The 19,433-nt window shown below is 41.9% G+C and overlaps 1 protein-coding gene across 1 annotated transcript in view; it reads right to left on the bottom strand.

The window, feature by feature from the left end:
* SH3BGRL2 (SH3 domain binding glutamate rich protein like 2) overlaps positions 1-9,951 on the bottom strand; it is a 47,449-nt gene extending 37,498 nt beyond the window's left edge. Inside the window, exon 1 of the mRNA XM_075497153.1 lies at positions 9,493-9,951. Coding sequence (XP_075353268.1) covers positions 9,493-9,951 — 459 coding nt within the window. The remainder of the gene's footprint in view (positions 1-9,492) is intronic.
* Between the last annotated feature and the right edge of the window lie 9,482 nt (positions 9,952-19,433).

Here is a 19,433-nt window from a genome sequence, read left to right as displayed (position 1 = left end):
ACAACAAATCCTGGAACTCTAACTGTCAAGACAAGCTCTATCCTACCCAAGGGAGATGGGCAACAACAGAAGGGCATGCTGTTATTGATCATTAACATGAGTCACTGAACAACCTGCATCTGCTAAGAGCTTCTCTTCATAAATCAGCTAGCAAGACAGTTACTCCACTTCCTCTGTGCCAAATTCAATTACTTTATAGTGAAGTACAATATTAAATTTAGACTAAATAAGCTTGTTTACTGTTGTAAAATCCAGTTGTTTTTCTCTTCCCCCACTAATGAGATAGAAATAACTTGTTTTAAGAAGGTTTCTCATCACTATAGCACTTACCACCCCAAAAGAAGGATATCCACATGCTTTAGACTCAGGCCCTTCAGAGTGGTGACAAATAACTCTTAGAGTAAAGTAGCACACCTGAATGGAAGGACTGCCACAGCCTTGAACAGAAGAATCAAAAGACTTCACCCCAAAATACTTCACAGATGGAAGCCTAAAGCCCAAGAAAGACAAGAAAGCAGATTTTGTATCCATGCTCTCTTGCTATGAGACAAACTATGTTAAATGACTTGCCTGCACAATGTTTGTATCTCAGTCACCCCTTCCTCCCAGTCAATGCATCTGAAGTTCACCAACGACTCTGAGTCATTCCTTGAATGATCAGGTCACACTTTGCTCACCTACATGAGTCCCACTAAAATGAATCTGATGTTCGTTTTTAGAAATGAGAGTCAACAGTGACTTAGGTTTCTGAATTGACTCCATCTGCCCATCCAACGGGTGCCGACTAAACAACGAACCAGCCCCAGGAGAGACGATTAAGGAAACAATCTCATGGCTACTGAGGAACTCAGAAGGTCTTCCAAGCTATTGCAGCTAACTGCAGACCATTTCCATTGACAGTCACAGGTAAGAAATACTACCACCACCTCTACATTTCCCCTCACCTCACCAAGAGGGAAATCCACCAACTTAAGGGACTTGCAAAACATTAACTATCTATCTTCTGTAAAACTTATCAGAAGATTAAGCTGGTAAAAACTACTGACATGCTGGAACATGATCATGGTTTTGGATCCAGTAGATTTCAACTAAGAATAGATTCCAAGGACTACAGCATTTCTGTGTTCATTCCTCTTCCTACCAAGCTTTCACACTGCAAGCAAAACAAAGATTGCAGTATTTCCTTCTGGGTTTCCTGCAGTATTTCATTCCCTTAGGAGGCCAGCACTTGAGGCTGCAGGTGAGGAAACTGTTGCCCTTAGTGCACTTGCTAACAAAATGATACACTCTGGGTTACCAGCTTAGTGACAATTCTTTTATCTCCAAGTTGCACTCAGATTGCTAAAGACAAAAGTGATCCTGATTTTATACAATAAAGAACTTCCTTAAATGCTGACTATTTTTCCACAAATCCTAATTTCTTCTACATTTCCCTCTTTGGATAAACAGAAGTATAAACTGCCTGAAATAATTAAATTGAAGATGGATTGTACAGAAGAGTACCAGAGAGAATCTAACAGAGGACAACTGAATCATGTTGCATTATAGATTTAATTTTTATTTGGATTTTAATTAAAATCAAAAGCATTCACGTAGCAAGGGAAATGGACTTATTCAGAAGTATACTTCACCTTTGACAAGACTATTAGAACCAGAATATTCAATATATCAGTTAAAATATAGGGGTTTTCTTAAGCTCTTGCAAGTATTAAGAAAGGTAATTTACTCCAAATAAGTATTGTCCCATTACATTGGCAAGCTTTGCTGGGCTTTGGTACTTTCAGGTAACTTTGACTTTCACATTTACTGGTATATCTTCACTGTTTCTTGAATTTTATCTATAGGTCCTTAAATTTTAAAAATGGGGAAGTATTCAGGAATAGAAGAGAGACATAACTTTGCAAGAGCTAGTTATTTGTTTCTAGCCTCACTGTCCACTAGAATGGTGGAAATTCAGGAAATTCAGCTCTCTTGCCTAGAATGTGGTCTGTAAGTCATGCAACTGGTACTTAATTTGCTATGGTTTGCCCAAGGACAGAGGCTTAGGAGTCCAATACAAACCTACTAACAATCTAGTTCTTTCATTTTAGGTAGAAGGGTAAATCCCGAGGTTCATTTCTCCTTACTGCTAATGAGGACATGTTATGTTTGCAGACAGTACTCGAGCAATTCCAAGTTGGAGCCAGCAGCGTTGTACCGTTTACATGCACGAATAAAAACATTTAGAACAATACACATTATTAAAGCCCTGAACTTTTCACACACACCAGACACCATTCAGGTTTAATGGTAAGCATGGAAGCCACCTGGCTTGGATGAAAGCCCAGTCAGTCAATGAAGATGTTTTCACCAATTTCAACAAGCTTTGGATCATGTCTTACATGAATTTACTACACTAGACACCACATCCCAGTAAATGACTGCAGATCACAGGATTCACATTAGTCCAGCAGTGACTTTAATTCAACATCTTCTTTTAATATCTCTTTTTACAAAGATACTTGCTCAAAAAGAAAAAAAAAAAATACTGATGCTCTGGTGCTTAGCATATTTTGCCCAAATAAGACTTCTTGGAAAAAAAATTAAAATCTAGTGAGGAAGTGAATATCTGACATAGGTTTACAGAAGAATAGCTGAATAAATTTTGTGAAGGCAGTTCTGTGATGCCCAAACGTAATGGAATTCAGTTCATTGTCCCTTGGCTGAGCAACCTTTGTAGTGACAAGAAACCAGACACCAAGCCTGCAGTAGACTGCATATGGAAAACATGCTTTCAATTTGAATTCACCAGATTAAAGTTGCTGGTACCAAGATTTCCAGTTCAGCAGCACTGAAGCGAGTGGTTGCAATGATCCAATGTGTTATAGCATGAGAGCTGCCCGCCTTGCCCCTCTGCTGGAGATTCTCTCTGCAGGAGCAATGTTGGCAGAGAATAATGTGATGATGACAACCGTAAATGTGGCAGTTTATATGTTGGTGTACTAGTGCCAGACAACCAAATGAGGACAACCAAAGAGTGGCATATGCTTCATTCCCTGCCTTTCCTCCTGGGTTGTACCCTCTAGAAAACAGACAGGTGAGTTATCTGCCCAAATTAATTTTCATTTCACAAAACAATGTGGAAAATAAAAAGTAATCCAAAAGTAATTTGTACTAATAAATTGCATGCAAGTTAGTTACTACTTCAATTTTTTTTTTCATTAACGTAACCAAATTCAGTTATATGTGACCTCCTGTGATCACTGACACTATGACCAAGGTTAGGAAAAAGAATTTCTAGGCTTTGATGATATGGGTGGAAGATTAAGGAGAATAGGTCACCATCAGTGAAGTACGTCCATTCAGAGACTTGCACTTTGACACTGCTGTACTGTCTATAGAAAAACAGAGGGGAAAAACCTTCTCAAAATGAACAAGCTGCCTTTTATTACTCATTTTATTCTTTCCAACTCATGTGAATATATTCAAAATATAGAGCTAAATCTTTAATGAAAACGTCACTATATAGTTGTTAGAGACATTGAACCATATGCCTGTACAAAGCAGATCAGTATATGGAGAGTTGAAACACACACTCCAGTCTTCAGAAACCCAGTCAGAACAATACCTCCTTTGAAGTTTTATTACAGCTACAATTGTAATCAAAGGTCAGTAATGGTCCTCCTGCTCATGACACTTCATAGTCTAAAGCGTGTTCTTCAAGGTAGCATTATTTCTGACATAATCTATCTGCCAAGAAGAAATGTAAATATTTGAAAAGCGCTAGAGCACACAAGAATGGTGCAACAGTTAGGTACTGAATACCATACGTACATGGTCTAAATTCCACCTGTATCCTTGTGACTAGGGTTCTCACCCGGCTCCCTCCTGAACACGTTCCTTAAGCTATCTGAACCACTGTTCAGAGGCTCTTAGTTCTCTCCATCACAAGGCAGGAGGATGTAACTAGAATTTAGACTTCTTTGGAATACAGACTTGAGAGCTAGATCCACAGAGGGTCCTTAGGGTGAAAAATAGCTAAAGCCTTCAGTGCTGATCTCCCTGCCTCGCAGAATTCACAGTCGCGAACGAAGAGACTCTCAGGCTCCCTCTGCCACGTGAACCCTGCAAAACAGGACTGACAGAAGCCAGCAAAGATGGATATGAGCCACCTGACCTGACAATATGAAACCTGAGGAAGGATGAGGGAACTAATTCTGTCAGTCAAAGGGACTAGATCCAGAAAGTCCCCAGATCTCTCCTATGGGCACGATATAATTGCTAAGGTCCAAGACACGGAAACACATGCCATGTCCTGTGACTGAGCAAGGATTGAACTTTTCTTCCAGTATCACTGCTGTTGCTACAGCACTACTCTGTAGGTGCACAACCAAAAGCACCACCATCTTGACCAAGTGAAGTGACACAGTACAATGTTCATGTGAGATTCATAAATCAGGCTTTGAGGATCCAATCCAACAGGTGTATCCTCAGCATGCTGACAGATGTTAGACAATACTGTGGTTATGCATTTAAAATACTGCTATTTCCCATGTAAATATTGCAGGATCACTTCTAATTGTAAAGATTATTGTCTCATTTCTGAAAAGCTAACTTACCTGCTGCTCTGATCTGATTTTACAACCTTCTAATATTAAAAAATAATGATGTTTATAATTTGCAAAGCTTAATATTTTTATCATAGGTAGTTGAATTTCCGTAAATCACATGCAACAAGTTCTAAATCCCTCCAAACAACCACCATAACTAATACAGTTTTCACAAAAGGCACTTGTATCACTCAACCAAATCACTTTCAGTTTTGCCTGTTGTTCTTTTGGGGTGCAGAGAAACAAAAAAACCTGTTAGATGGTGGATATTCTAGAACTGACATATTCTAAGTTAATTTATTTCACACCTCTCAACAAGAAGCACATTCTTCCTGAGAAGTGCTATGAGAAATGTTGAGGTACAATGACTTTGTACAAGCAAGGGTGGAGTTGGAATTCATCATTATCGCTAGGAGACAAGCTTAGCTTTAAGAATGCTAGCATTGTATTTGTCTTCATTAAATTATCCAACAACACATGAATCAAACAACCATGACCATAATTATTCTGACATTCTGATGTTTTATACTGTGATTTAAAGTAATTCCAGGAAACAAAAATTCCAACTCGTTTGACCTCCATAATATGCTTAAACAAAAGCAGAGCTTTAGTCTCATAAAACCAATATTTGCTATAGAAACAATTTAACTATAACTGCACCTATCTTATCAAGCTTCCTAGTAAAAAATCCATAATTCTCTTCAGTAGCAAGAGTCAAAGTCCAAGTTTTGGTCATTTAAAAAAGTCTATTATTTTCAGGTTGGTGCTGTTCCTCCCCAAACCCTCCTGTACCCCTAAACATGTTTTCGTGGAGAATGTGGCTGAGCAGCACTTGCCCTTGTACGCTAAATGGAATTAATTTCAATGGGAAAGTGTTTCACATCTCTCACTAGTAAGAGTAGATTCTACCCGCTGTTCCATTATTTCAGTAACTCCCCTATATTATCTGTTCAGCTTAACAGATGAAGCTGCAAGGCAATAAATTTTTACCACAGAGGAGAAAGTACAAGTGAGACAGTTGTTTGAAGTTTCTCCATCATGTGAAAGCTCTTCAGTGACATTCCCCTTACCTGATCTTCAGTCCTCTGACTGCAAGAGGACCGAAGTCTCCTCTGGTTTGACATTTCTAGATAACTGTAGGAATTCCAGGCACAGAGTTATTTATCTCATACTACCAGCTTCCTGTCAAAGGTAGAGCTGCTTTAAAACACTGAAAACCATTTAACAACTGAGTCAATACATGGTATGGTAGCACAAGTGTAAATTTTTATTGATAGACTGGAAAATGTGAAACAGATTAAATTACAGTCACCTTGGAATGATTTCGTGAAAAACGAGGGCATAAACTATTTCCTGAAAACAGTGAAGCACTGCTAAGGGAGAAAAGTAAACGCTAATTTTAAAGTAGCCTTTCTCCTAAGCACAAAAGAACACTGATTGTCCTTATCAGGGAGGAGAAGCAAAGCCTGCCTCTCCAGTCCTACAACGAAGTGCTTGGAATTCAAGACACAGCTTACCAACAACAAGTAGAAATTCAGGTCAGAAAAAGTAGGAGATAGTAAGGCTTGTAGAAACATGCCTGCCTGCCTATTCGGAGGCTTTCCGTTGTGATTCAATTGGATCTGCCTAATGCATGCTTAAAACAACAAGAGGTTATTTAGAAATGTACACATACACACAATGCCTCTCCTCCCTTCCCACAAGAAGGTCTCAGGAACTTGACTACAGCATCCCTACAGGGTAAACCCACAGTTCAGCTTCCATAAACACAGAAGATTAATGCTTCCACTCAAGCAACAACTAGGTTTTGGGATTTGTGAGCTCTTTTAATCTCATGAGGCATTTATATTCACAAGTTTTATTTAAAAAACCAACAAAAAATAGTTACTACCATTAACCTCTCAGGGGTCTAAGAACCTTCAGATGTGAGGAAGATGCTGCAGGGAGAAGTCCAAGACCAAATGGAGGGAAGGTTCACGTTGTTCTTGGCTTCCTTGCATCCACTCCAATTATTTCCTTTTCTCATTCTCCAGAATGACCCCCAAAACATTTTATGCACTGAACTCTTAGAACTATGTATGACTATTACGTATTTTTATCTTCTTTAGCACAAAATAAATTACAGTAAGTATCAAGATCAATAAAAATTTCAAAAGTTTCCGGGGAAAGTTATATTTATGCAAACTGAAGCCTTTGCTGCCTACACAACCAGTATATTTCTCAGGAATGTTTCAGCCAAATGCCTATCATTTGACCTGGGTATTCTGAAGATTTGAAAAGGAGCCATACACAAAGAGTTTAGCTCATTATATTTGCTAGGTAATATCATCTCTTTCACCAGTTAACATAAGGAAATTGCTGCATATTATTTTTATTTAAACAAATCACTGTCTTCACCCCTCCCTCTCTGCAAACTCAAACCAGTCTTATTCCAGGCACAGAGGAAAGAGGACTGGGAAGTGCCCCTACTTTAACAGCACACTGCTGGTGAGGTAACAAACCAAACCGAAAGCTTACTCTAGAGACCAGATGGACTTTTCATTTCAAAATAAAGAGTAATTTAACAAAATATCCCTAGTGAGATTAGCAAAGTGAATCATGTCACTATGACATTGCTTTTAGTTTATCAGCAAATATTACATATAGAAGGTTTTGGTCAATTACACCAGGACAGATACTAATCTCAGCCACATGCACTCTCACAAGCAGCTAGCCTACAATTTGACTCAAGCTGACCTACAGGTGGAAATTAAACCATGGATTCTGACACTGTTTTTAGCAGAAGACAGAGTAGGATCTATAAGGGATACTCATTTCTGTAGACAGGGAAATCATCCTGTCTCATGCACAGGATCCCAAAAAGTAGCTGACATAGTTGTGCTGAAGGCTGGAGGAGACGACAAGGAATTACATTACTCAAAACACTTTTTGTTTCCTTTTACTAATGTTTAGTTCCAGGAGAATGAAAATAAGTTTAAAACTTCCCTGTTTAGAGACGTGCAATACAGTAATCGCCATTTCTCCAGATGCGGATTCCCACATAACCAGCTGATAATAATTTTTTCTTTGTCATTTTCCTCAATCACTTAGCTGTGATCTATGGACACCCCCTGCAAAGCCCACACTAAAAAGCCTTGGTGATGCGACGCTGAGCACAGCAGGAACCTAGCCCATAACCAAGGTTCCTAAATACTGTGATAACACAGATGAAGAAAAACTGACAGAAAAGAGACGTCACAGCTCTGGTCCTGTGTAACAGTACCTTCAATTGCTAAATTATCTATTCTTCTCTGGCTAGGCTGTACTCAGACGTACTGCTGTCTAGATGAAGAAAGTTGACTATCACCAGTATGCAAACTGTTATCCATATTATATGTCATCTTCTTGTTGTTCAACCCAGAAAAAAAGTCAGCAAATGAACTGATGTGCAAATTAAATTGCTTGTCAACCTTGGATTTGGTTTGCTGAGTTAATAGATAGTGAAGAGGGTTATGTTGCTGCTGCTAACAGGACATGTACCTTGCAGGCAGAGACAGGGGAAGAAGAGGGCAGAATTAAAAACTCCCATCAATAACCTATTTGCAGGCTGGTTAGAACAGGAGATATGGGCAAGCTAATTATGTGGCCCTTTTCCCCCCCTTCAACAAAAGCAAAATATAAAACTAGGCATTATTGTTCAAGCTATGAGGCATGAAACAGAAACTAAACCTAGCAATACTGAGCTACCACAGCATGAACCAACTGCCCATGCAGGGAAGGAGATGTTTCTATTATGGATGCTTGATGAACATGGATTATAGAGTTCTGAAGACACTCTGTGTTTACTCAGTTGGCTACTGAAATGGATAATTAGTTTTTATTAGCTGTAATGCAGCCACTAAGCATTTTGAACACTTCATGCCAAAACATATCAGAAGACATACCTGTCACCATGCCACTGAACTGAAAACAAGTATCGTGCAGTAAAAGGCTGAATGAATCGAACACACAATAAACCTTCAGATGGGAAAATACAGTGCTACATCCTTCTGCAACGCAAAAATGCTGCTGCCTTCACTGCTGAAGCATAAAGAATAGCAATTGTATCTAAGTCCTTCTGATGTTTCTCATTAAAGAACAAATTCAGTAGAAAGCTTATGCTCAGATTGCTCTAATGGAAATCAGAGCTGTCACTTTATATGAAAATATGGAAATTCCTAGGTCACATGCATAATTAATTCAACAAGAAAAAGCTATAAGAGCTTCAATTAAGTAGAGGACACAGTGATGCCTTTCAAAACCGAGTTTGAAAGGAGTTGTACCTTTTCCAGAGTATTTGTTAACACAGAGAGGTGCTAGTGGCCTGAAGTTTGTCTGTAGGCTCTCCTTTTATTTATTTTATAAACCTGCAGTAGTTGGCAGGCACCAAGGCACTGCACCTGACCGGCTTCAGTGTGCCGCAGGGTGGTCTCCCCCTGCACCAAGGCGCTGAACCCCCCTCCCAAGCAGGCAAGTTTAGCCCACTTTAATCACCTTTAAGACCCTTTAAACACACTCAATATTTATCCCCTACAAAAAGGTTTCAGGGGGGCTTGGTTTGCCAAAGGCAATTTACGAACAAGTTAAGCTTTGGTAGCCTTTGGCGGGGGGAAGTTGTCATTTTTTTTCCCCATCGCACACGCTACCCCGGCAAATTCAGACCCGCGTTTCGCAAGAGCCTACTGACCCTCAGGTCCAGGCCGGCGTGCGGGGCGAGGTCTCGGAGCTGAGGGCAAGCTCGGCAACCGCGGGGACGGCGAGCGGCGGCTGACAACCACGGGGCAGCTTCGCCCCGCGCTGTCCCCGGCCCCAGAGGCTGAGCCCTGGCCGCGGCGGCCCCGCGCCCCGCTCGTCTCCCTTCTCCCCGCCGCTCGCCCCCACTCACCGCCACCGAGCCCGAGGAGGAGGCGACGAAGACGCGGATCACCATCTTCACCTCATGAGCCGCGCCGCCGCCGCGGCGACGGGACCGGACGGGACGGGGCAGCGAGGCTGCGGGGACGCCGCTCCCCCGCACGGAACGGGGAGAGGGACGGGGCCGCCCCGCTCCACCCCGCCGCCGCTCCCCGACAGCGGCCACCACCCGCAGCACCCCCTTTCCCCGCCGCGGCAGTCCCTCTCGGGCGAGCCGGGTCCGGCTGCTCGCTGACAGGAGGCAGGCGATAACGGCGAGAGGCGGGAAAGGTGGGGGCGGCGCGCAGGGGCCGACGGGCGCTGTAGTTCTGCCCGGGCGGGGGACAGCCGGCTGTTCGTCGTGCTTCCCCAGCGAAACCGAGCCAAGCCGGCAGCCTGCGTGCTCCAAGCTGCCATGCCCCCAACGCGCGGGGCTGCCAAGTGCCACCATTCGCGTTTGAGAGGCTGAGAAGGGGCTTGTGCCGCCCTCCAGGTGCGCTGCCCGCAGGTCGAGGTGACCCCAGCACATGATGAACAACGTGCTTAAATTCATACCCTCTGCCATCAGGGCTGCTCCTCCCTGACAGCTCAGCCCGCCTGGCCGCTCCTGGTCCTCCTACCCCATGCGGAGCACGACCTCTGCTCCACCAGGCCTGGGTCCAGCCCCGCTGGCCGCCATTTACAGTGGTGAAGGGGTGGAAAATGGTGCCGTTCTGGACAGGCCGCACAGCACATTCCTGTCAGGGCAGGCAAAAGGGACAATGCAAGGGAGGTAGGCCACTGGCGAAAGGGTTCTCCTACATCATGCATCTCAAAGGAGTTAAACAGTGCTGTCTATTTTCACTCCCTGGTATAGACGTACAGTTCTCAATATTGTCAGCTGTGGAACAGATGTTATTAATCAACAGGATAAGCAGATAATCCCAAATAACCTTTCATCAGTCAGCTCATCTGCAAGTGACTGAGGGGAATCCCTACAGCCCTCATCAGCTTTTGGGTCTTTATTTAAAGACTCAGAACCATGTAGCTGGCAGCCTTATATGTGTTACTACAGTCATAACCCTCATCCTCTTACTTCCCTACACGCAGCCAGATGGTTACTCATTCCCTCTGACTACACTCTCCCTTCCCGCCGTTTCACCCCAATGGCGAAGTGCTCCTTCACCCTTTTGCATCGCCACCGCCTTCAGTGAACTTCCACCATCCAGACTAAGCGCAGACCTCGACTTGCTGCCAAATATGTCCTTGAAACTTTCTTTACATTTTAATATTGATCATTTATTTTGAAATCCTGCAGGTCTCATGGAAGGTATGTAGCAAGAGCTATAAAAAATAATCAGGACGCTCAGTGCTCATTTTGAGCTTGATTTATACCTTGTGGCAGTCATTGGGAGGCTTTCCACTGACTTCACTGTCCTCTGGAGCAGAGCTCAATATCAGCAATATAAAGTCCAATCCTGTAATGGGAATTCAGGTACCAATCTTGCTAAGATTTATAACTATGCATTACTTTGCTTTCATGAGAGTGCTTGTTGAAAGAGTGAACTTCATCAGAGTAAACTTAGGTACAAAGGTTAAGATTTTCTGGCTTCAGTGCTCCTGCCTTCATTTGAGTGCAACGCTTAACTGTGGGAACCACAAACCAGTGACCAACAAGTTTTTACTGGTTAATTGCTGCTGAACGACCAGGAAAGGGAGCAAAGGAGGCAAACTTTTTTTATGTTGGTTTGTAAGGTAACTCCAAGCAACTTGTTAAAATTCTGTGATAGGGGAGTAATTATAGGAATTTGCTGGAAAATCCCCATTACCTTACTCAGTGAATTTCCTTCACACTGCAGGATTATTTCTGACAACATATTTTCCTGTGTTTCTCTAAGTTTTCTTTAAAAGATGGAGATGTTTACTTCCCACTTACTTCCCTATTTACTCCCTACTAGAAAACATTGGGTTTAATATTCTAGTTTGGCCATACTGTTACTATATGAAACAAATAGAACCAGGACAACTCACTGCAGCTGGTTGTATTTCATTCTCTCACAGCATTAATATATAGCATTAAATTATAATATTAATAACTCCTGCCTTCTAATATATTCTTAAATACAGCAAAACAGAAAAAAAGATAGCAAAGTCTGATTCTGAAGAGTGCTGAACATCTTTAACTCTCACTAAACAGAAGAAGAGGATGCTCCTACCTCTCAGAGACAGCCTTGACACATAACCAATAACCTAGAGAAACCACATGGCAATGGCACTAACTGGAAAAAGCATGAGATGTAAATAAGAAAATTAAGAAATTCTGGTGGGACTGTAAAAACTGTAACTAAGGTACTTTTAAGGTTGTTCCCTCTCCTTGTAAGAGTCCTCTAGTTTGTCAGCTCCAAAAGCCACAAATCTAGTCTCCTTCCCCATCTGGAAAACAAACAACTTTCATTTCAGTTCACTTGAAAGTGTTACAGAGCTGCATAAATTCTCAAAAGCTATGGGAAAAAAGAGGTAAAACCAGGTAAAAACAGCACCGGTTAGAAAAATCCAAACCCACTATTCCATTTCGAATGCCCCAAACTGATCCCCAGCCAGCCAAGCCAATGCACATTTTTCTTTTCATTGTTTTTAGAGTGTCCCTTTTGTTCCTGTAGCCCTTGGGTGAGTAGACTCCTACAGCTTGAACTTCAAAACAGAGTCTGAGCAGCCAAATTCATGGCCACAGTTGATAGACCCAAATTGAGCTAAAGTGCCGGAGCTCATGGAGATCTTCTATCCATCACACTTAACACAGCTTCTAGCCAACGCTTCAGCATCCTTATTCCACAAATATTTAGAGACACCATCAAAGACAGAGCAGGGGGTTTCCTGCCTGCTTTCAACTACTTGACAATGAATGCAGCAACTTCATTAAAGTGTCCTTTCAAACACACTTTGAAACACATTTTGAACAACCTCAAGCTGTATTTCAATGAATTTTCTTGTAATTCTCAATTTTTGTAAGTAAATTTATAATATTTTGGGCTAAAAATCTTGCACCTATAACTTCTCAGTATCAACTTTGATGTAGCATGGGCCGTGAGAATCCAGGCAGCTTTTTGACTTCTCTCTTTTGCTAGTGTTTCCATACACACAAAGAAACTATTTATGTTGTGGAAGTAATCCAGAAAGTTAGGAAAAAGAAATATTGCACTGAGAAGCTGAATATTTCAAAGCTTGTAGAGCAGCCTCTTACTTTACATGGCTCCTAACCAGAGAACTATTACTCTGTGGAGGGTAAAACCTATCGGACATTGCCACGTGATGTTTTGCACTTTTGGGTGGTGTACAGGTTAGGACTGGCCATCACCCTCCGTCCTGCAGCCGCTGCTGTTAAATGTCCTGAGGCCATACCTTTAACTCCATTTCTATTCTACAGTTCTAGAGGCTTGAAGACCAAATGGTGCAAACATTTAGTTAAGTAGAAGAAATGTAATAAAAACATTGTTAAAATGATTTATGAGCAGTTTTCCATGTTTACAAGAGGTACAGAAACACTGCATTCTAAGACTGGCATTGAAAATGTGAATTTGTGGGGGGCAGAGGGTAGTTTCTAAAGATTTCATGGTAAGAATGATTCATTGTTATGCCAGATCTTCATGGAAGATTAAACAGAACTTTACTGCTGCTAAGGTACTTTACTGCTGCTAAGGTAACACACAAAACGAAGGTTTGTGAGTATGTGAAAATGGAAGTATAAAAGTACAACCTTGGACAAAGAAGATTCTAATTATGATAAAAGATTATTTGCATAGCAAGATGCAACAGGCATAGGAGAAAAATCCTGGAGAAATGGAATATTATGTTCAGGACTGAAAAAGTGGTTAAGATGGCTTCATCTCTCACGTGAAAGGAGCAGTCTGTCTGAGGAGGCATTTTAGAAGTTTTCTGGTCTGTGGGTTGTTGGTACCCGTCAGTTATTTCTCTGGGTTCTGTGAAACGTTGCTAAGATGTAGCAAATTCACATAGACTCTGCAACAATCCACATACTTGAAATTTCTAAAGGAGTCTTTAGCATTTTTAAAAAATTCTAAGTATCAAAACATGTTGAAAATTACTTGTTTAGAGAGTCATTAAAAGCTCTGACAGTCCTGAGCAATCTTCCTTGATAGAAATGTGACCGTCATGCTAGGGAGCAGCAAAAGAAGGGGATAAATAGTAGAGAAAAACAGAATGCTCCAGCTTCAACAGAGCATCATCAGCTGATCTCGCACTGCAGACCCCAAGAGAAAGTAGATAACTTAAAGGCTCTAAAATGTACAAAATGGCCAAAGTAATGTGACATAAGTACAGGATTGTTCCACTTGTTGAGTAATGGCATTCAGTGTGGTGGCTAATAGCCTATAAATATCTTGGCTAGACACCGCTTGAAAGCGTATGAGATAATGCTGTTTGGAGCCTGATTCTCCAAATACATCCTAGAAGCCACTGTATTTTTAAGGTATCAATTTAATCACAGAAGGAACCTCCAGGGTATGCTCTCTCAGTTGTCCATTAATGCCTGCAGTTATGTGTTATGCATACTATTATGACTCCTCCTCTACATGCACAACAGGTCAAGCAGCTCCTAGTCAAGATCACCCTATCCCTTGCAAAAATGGCTTCCAAGGTTTTGTTAGTCTGTCCTGGTTTTAGCTGGGATAGAGTTAATTTTCTTCCTAGTAGCTGGTACAGTGCTGTGTTTTGGATTTAGTATGAGAATAATGTTGATAACACACTCATGTTTTAGTTGTTGCTAAGTGGTGTCTACACTGGTCAAGGACTTTTCAGCTTCCCATGCTCTGCCAGGTACACAAGAAGCTGGGAGGGGGCACAGCCAGGATAGTTGATCCAAACTGACCAAAGGGCTATTCCATACCATATGACGTCATGCTCAGTATAGAAACTGGGGGGAGTTGGCCAGGGGGCAGCGATTGCTGCTTGGGGACTGGCTGGGCATCGGTCGGTGGGTGGTGAGGGGTTATATCACTTGTTTTTTCCTGGGTTTTGTTCCTCTCTTGCTCTCTTGTTGTTTTCCTTCTTATTACAATTTTTTTGGTGTGTGTGTGTTCCAGTTATTACTGTTCTTATCTCAACCCACGAATTTTCTCACTTTTGCTCTTTTGATTCTCTCCCCCATCCTACCAGGGGGGAGGGTGAGGGAGCGGCTGTGTGGTGCTTAGTTGCTGACTGGGGCTAAACCACTACATAGTCACACCGAAGTCTCCCAATAACAAACTCAGTTTCAAGCAGGGCTCTGTTCTTTCCAGAACCTTGACTGTGGCCAGAGGTTTACATTCAGAGCATTTCACAGCTTTCCCCACAATCAGATTTTAGAGATAACATCCCAAGATGAAGCTTTTTCTTTTTTGACTTGAATTACTCTGAAGCTACTATGAAGCGCAGGTGTTAAAGCAGGCTCTTGGGAAGACACAGAGCCAGAACAATTTTGAGAAAGGTTTTGATTCTTGCATTCACAAATGTGTGGTATGTTGAGGAAAGCAGAAAGGTACGGCTGTTCTTGATTTCAGAATGATTTCTGTACCATCTCTTTATAACTGACAGCAAAAAAAAAACCAAACCACAGAGAGCTGAGTAAACCTACCTTCATGCCATTTAAATCTAAATATACCTAGATAATTCCAAAGCTATATAAGAGTCCATTCTTCTCAGCTGCTGCCTTTTAGTTGAAGTCACAATCTGCTGCCCTTTACTTGAAGCATGACTGGTTGTTAGTATCTGTGGCTGCTTTGATTCCCTCCATGAATTCCTAATACTAAGGACCTTTGAAAAGAAAAACATTTTCCTGTGAAATTCATCATCTGATGTAGCTCAGTCATCTGACTTGCAATAACTGAACCTGGAGGTAAAAACATCTTTCATGCTCTGTATTAAATCATTCATCATTCCTTAAACTTACAGCTACATTGTGTAAGAAGTGCCAGAGTTCATTTTGCACTCCTGTCTTGAGATCCCACCGTTGCTGAAGCCGGCAGCTCTAACTGAGGAGCAGGAATCCAGGCAGGTTTCAGTCAGTGCCCAGCCTTCTACCCTGTCTGCTCTTTCAGCCCAAGATATTGCAAACAATCAGGCTCAACAATCTCAAGCCCAGTAGGCTTGCATTTCTTGGTGAAACCAAACTTCTGAGCAGCTTTCTCCTTTTTTTTTTTTTTTTTTTTTTCAATTTAGGGAAAGGATTTGTCCTTATTTCTGCTAATTCGAACAACCTTTAGTAATCTACATTACTGCAGAGGGATGAGGGATGAAAGCCCCCACAAATCTCATTTCCCCATCTGCAGTTCCAATGAAACTTAAATCAGCGAGCACTCAAGATGCAAAGTGCACTGAGGGAGCAGTCATAGAGCATTACATTCCTGCCAGCCCTTTTCTGGGGGACCTTCTGCCAAGCCCTTGGAAAAACAATCTACCACCACATTCATTTTGGCCATTTTCCAGCTGGTTTTCCATGTCTGTCCAGTTCCACTCTGACAAGGCACTTCAGAAGACTCATTTCTTGCAGGATGCAGGAGAAGTGGGTCAGCAATAATATTTATGTATACAAGGACAAAGAGCAAGTAATCTTGTGGAGAATAAGAAGCAGCTGAGTACATGAATACTGGCAACTTTCCTAAAGTGTATGCACCAAATAAACTAAGAATAGTTATTATTTTTATAGTACTTAGGAGTTTTTTAGATGTTTCACAGAACAGAGAGGGGAAAAAAATCTCAAACTTGGAAAGCTGACGTAAATTTGAGGATAAAGATTATGTGTGCGTCGCATTTCAAGCATGGGTTCAAGCCCACAAATGGAGGCCACATTCACATCGTGGGGACACAAGACTGTACTCGGGCACAGGTTTGAGGTGACCTTTAGGAACCAGCAGGGAAGAGTCTTTGGCCCACACTAATCCTCAGCTCAGAGCCAAAGGTGTCCCCATGTGCAGCGTGGGTGGCCCAGGCGTGTTGTGCTGGCCCCTGCACTGTCGCAAGTGTATCCCACATGACTGGCAGAGTCCTTCCCCGCAGACAGGCTGCGTAAATGGCATGAATTTAACTCCATAAAAGCAGCACAGATGGCTGCAGCCAACCTACTGGCATCCTTTGAGATCAGGGGTGTGATGCCCTGACAGCATCACAGGCTTCGTGGGCAGGGGCCAAGGAGAATGGTGGTAGAGGTTGGGGTGGGGAAAGCGCCGTCCTGGGGCCCTGTTTCCCAAACTGGTGAGGGGACTAGCCAGTGGGAGCCGGAGCTGGTGGAGAGAGAAGGCAGAAAAGGAAAATGTGGCAGCAGCGATTAGGGATGTGCTGCAGGCAGGTTGTATTGACCTACATGGGAACTGACTGCAATTTCATGAGCTGGTTTGAACAGAGAGGACCCGCTCCTGCCTGACCAGAAGCAAAAGGGATGTGGATTCAGAGCAGGAGCACACTGAGCTGAAACCAGCTGCCTGGCCTGGAAACTAATGCGCTGAGCAAAGGAATATGTAGGAGGCAATGTAAGCCAGGCTAAACTGCAGCTAAATAAATGAGAAACCATACAGCTTCTCAAGAGATGGGTAGACAAATCATTGCCCTTCCATGCATTGTCTTATTAGTCTCAACCCAGGCTCTTTTTTTGGTAAGCATGAACATGCCTGTCAAAGCAGATACACTTTTTGTATTCTTTGGTAAAGTAAGCCTGCAGAATTTGCTAACATTTATTTATTCCTTTCAGATTTGTAGCATAAAGTTTGTTACATTTTGCATTTCCATGTCTTGTTTTTTGCACGATGTTTTCCCAGATCAGATCTTCAGTGCAGCTGTTACTCTGTCTCAGAGCTATCTGAGATTTATTTTCTACTGCCATAAAGGTACTGGGGAGGTAGCGGTTAGGAAGTAATATTTTCCATAGAGGACTAATTAACCTATAACTGTTGTTCAGTTCTAAAATGTAAAGTGCTGAAAATGCTAAGTGGCATTTTTAGCACTTCCCAAAAGTTAGCTACAAAACTCAGCACTGTTACCCCTGGTCACATTTGACCTTACCAGCTCTTCTTTGCAGAAAAAATGATGTGCTTTGTGTCCATGTTTTTCTATTGGGAGAACTGCCGGTTGACACAATAAGTATGTATTACTTTTGTCAGTGAAGGCACAGCTTAGGACAGCTTCCAGACTATTCAGAGCATGACTTGGATGGTAAGAACAAAAAACTAATTCAACCCATTTTTTGTAATTAATTGGAAAAGGATGGTGAAAGGCACACAGCTGGTCTTCATTGGAAATCTGTGAAACAAACATGGCAAGCCAAGTGAGAAGTTATGAGAGGTTAGCAAAATTAATCTTGCTGCAAGAAATATTATTTGCTCGATTCATCAAAATCATCTTCTCAAGATATATACTTTCTGTTTCACTAAGCAACAGACATATCATGCAGCCAGCAGGGTCAAGTCTGCTGTTGTACTGATGGCATGGCAAGGGTAAGCATGTCAAAGCTGCTATTGATCTTTTCTAAACGCAGCTAGACTGAACTAGAATTTTCAGAATAGCAGGTATAACTAATGAAGGTATGGCCAAGCAACTATGTTGCTAAACCTAACAGCAACATTTTGCTCTCAGATGCTTTTGGGGATGAATTTGAGAGCAGACTATGACCCTGGGCTATGTAAAAATGGTAAAGATTGGACTAAATATTAAAAGAAAAAATTATTAAGGAGGTTGTTTGGCAAGTAGAAATGCACCTCAAATCTTAAGGTTTACAAGAGCAATGCATGCAAACTAGCCTACTTTAGACAGCATACTTGTCTCAGTCATAACCTATTTTAGCCATGAATTGGTTGCTCTTAGATAGGCTGCTCTTAGAAAACTTCTGAAAAAGAAGCTACAAATTTTAAAAACCTTTTTTTTTAATGAATTATTTCCTTACTTGTATAAAGAAAGTTGTCTTTTGACTACAAATGGACAAATATGATACCACAGCTATATCAGACCCTAAGTGGGTATATATCTGTGATGCCCAGTCTACTTTCTACATTTTAAAAAATAGTTCTATTTAAAATAACAGGAGATACCTTTGACTCAATTTTAACTTTCTAATGTTGATGACTGCAGTCTGGGAAAGTCTGAGAAACATTAAACTCAGCACAATGGATACTTTGGTATCATAATTGGATGCAGCATTTCTTAATGGAATCTAGATAATAGGACATACAGCAGACCCTTTCTCAGAGGTTTTGGACTACAGAATAGGCTGCACTGGAGGCCAGTGTGAGGGGTTCCTCCTGAGATCCCTCACATCATCAGTGGATCAAAGACTAGCAAGGGTCCAGCAAAGACCTCATGGAAGACTTCACAGAAAGGAAAAATATTGTTTCATATGCCCACAGAGCCAGTTCAGCTTCTTCATTTCGATTCACTTCCCTGCCTCCCCATGTAATCACTAAAGCCCATATCTTCAGTCCTTACTCCCAAGGAGCAGACCTCACTCGGAGAAGTAGCATTCAGTGAAATAAATGGCACTCTCTGTGTGAATGAATGATACTCAGCAAACTGGGTTGCAGGTTCAGACTGTGGGATAGCAACTGTGAATCAATGTGAACTCAAAGAGCAGACTTCTCTTTGGGATATGACCGGTGAGGGCCTCACAAACCTTCCATAGCATGACCCAGTGGTCAGATGCTGACCTACAGGCCAAGAAGCCTGCACTGATTCTGAGTTGTACAGCCAACCTAATGTGTAGCAGGTATATCTTCTTTAAAGCAATTTCTAACAGTCCCTCTTTCAATATTTCTTTTGGGATCTTTCCATTTTGTCACTCACTGGGATGCAGCCATTAAGCATGACAAGCAGTAGATAATTGTTAGTCGTGGTTTTCATACCTACAGACATCTCCGTCTTGCCATGATTCGGCTTTACCTGTGGTATCTTCACGCTGTCTCCATGTTGCTGTCACTT

This window comes from Mycteria americana, chromosome 3 (genome assembly GCF_035582795.1).
Source record: "Mycteria americana isolate JAX WOST 10 ecotype Jacksonville Zoo and Gardens chromosome 3, USCA_MyAme_1.0, whole genome shotgun sequence".
Classification (NCBI taxonomy): domain Eukaryota; kingdom Metazoa; phylum Chordata; class Aves; order Ciconiiformes; family Ciconiidae; genus Mycteria; species Mycteria americana.
The sequence above is the reverse complement of the archived record's forward strand: the minus strand, read 5'-3'. Positions and strand labels throughout refer to the sequence as shown.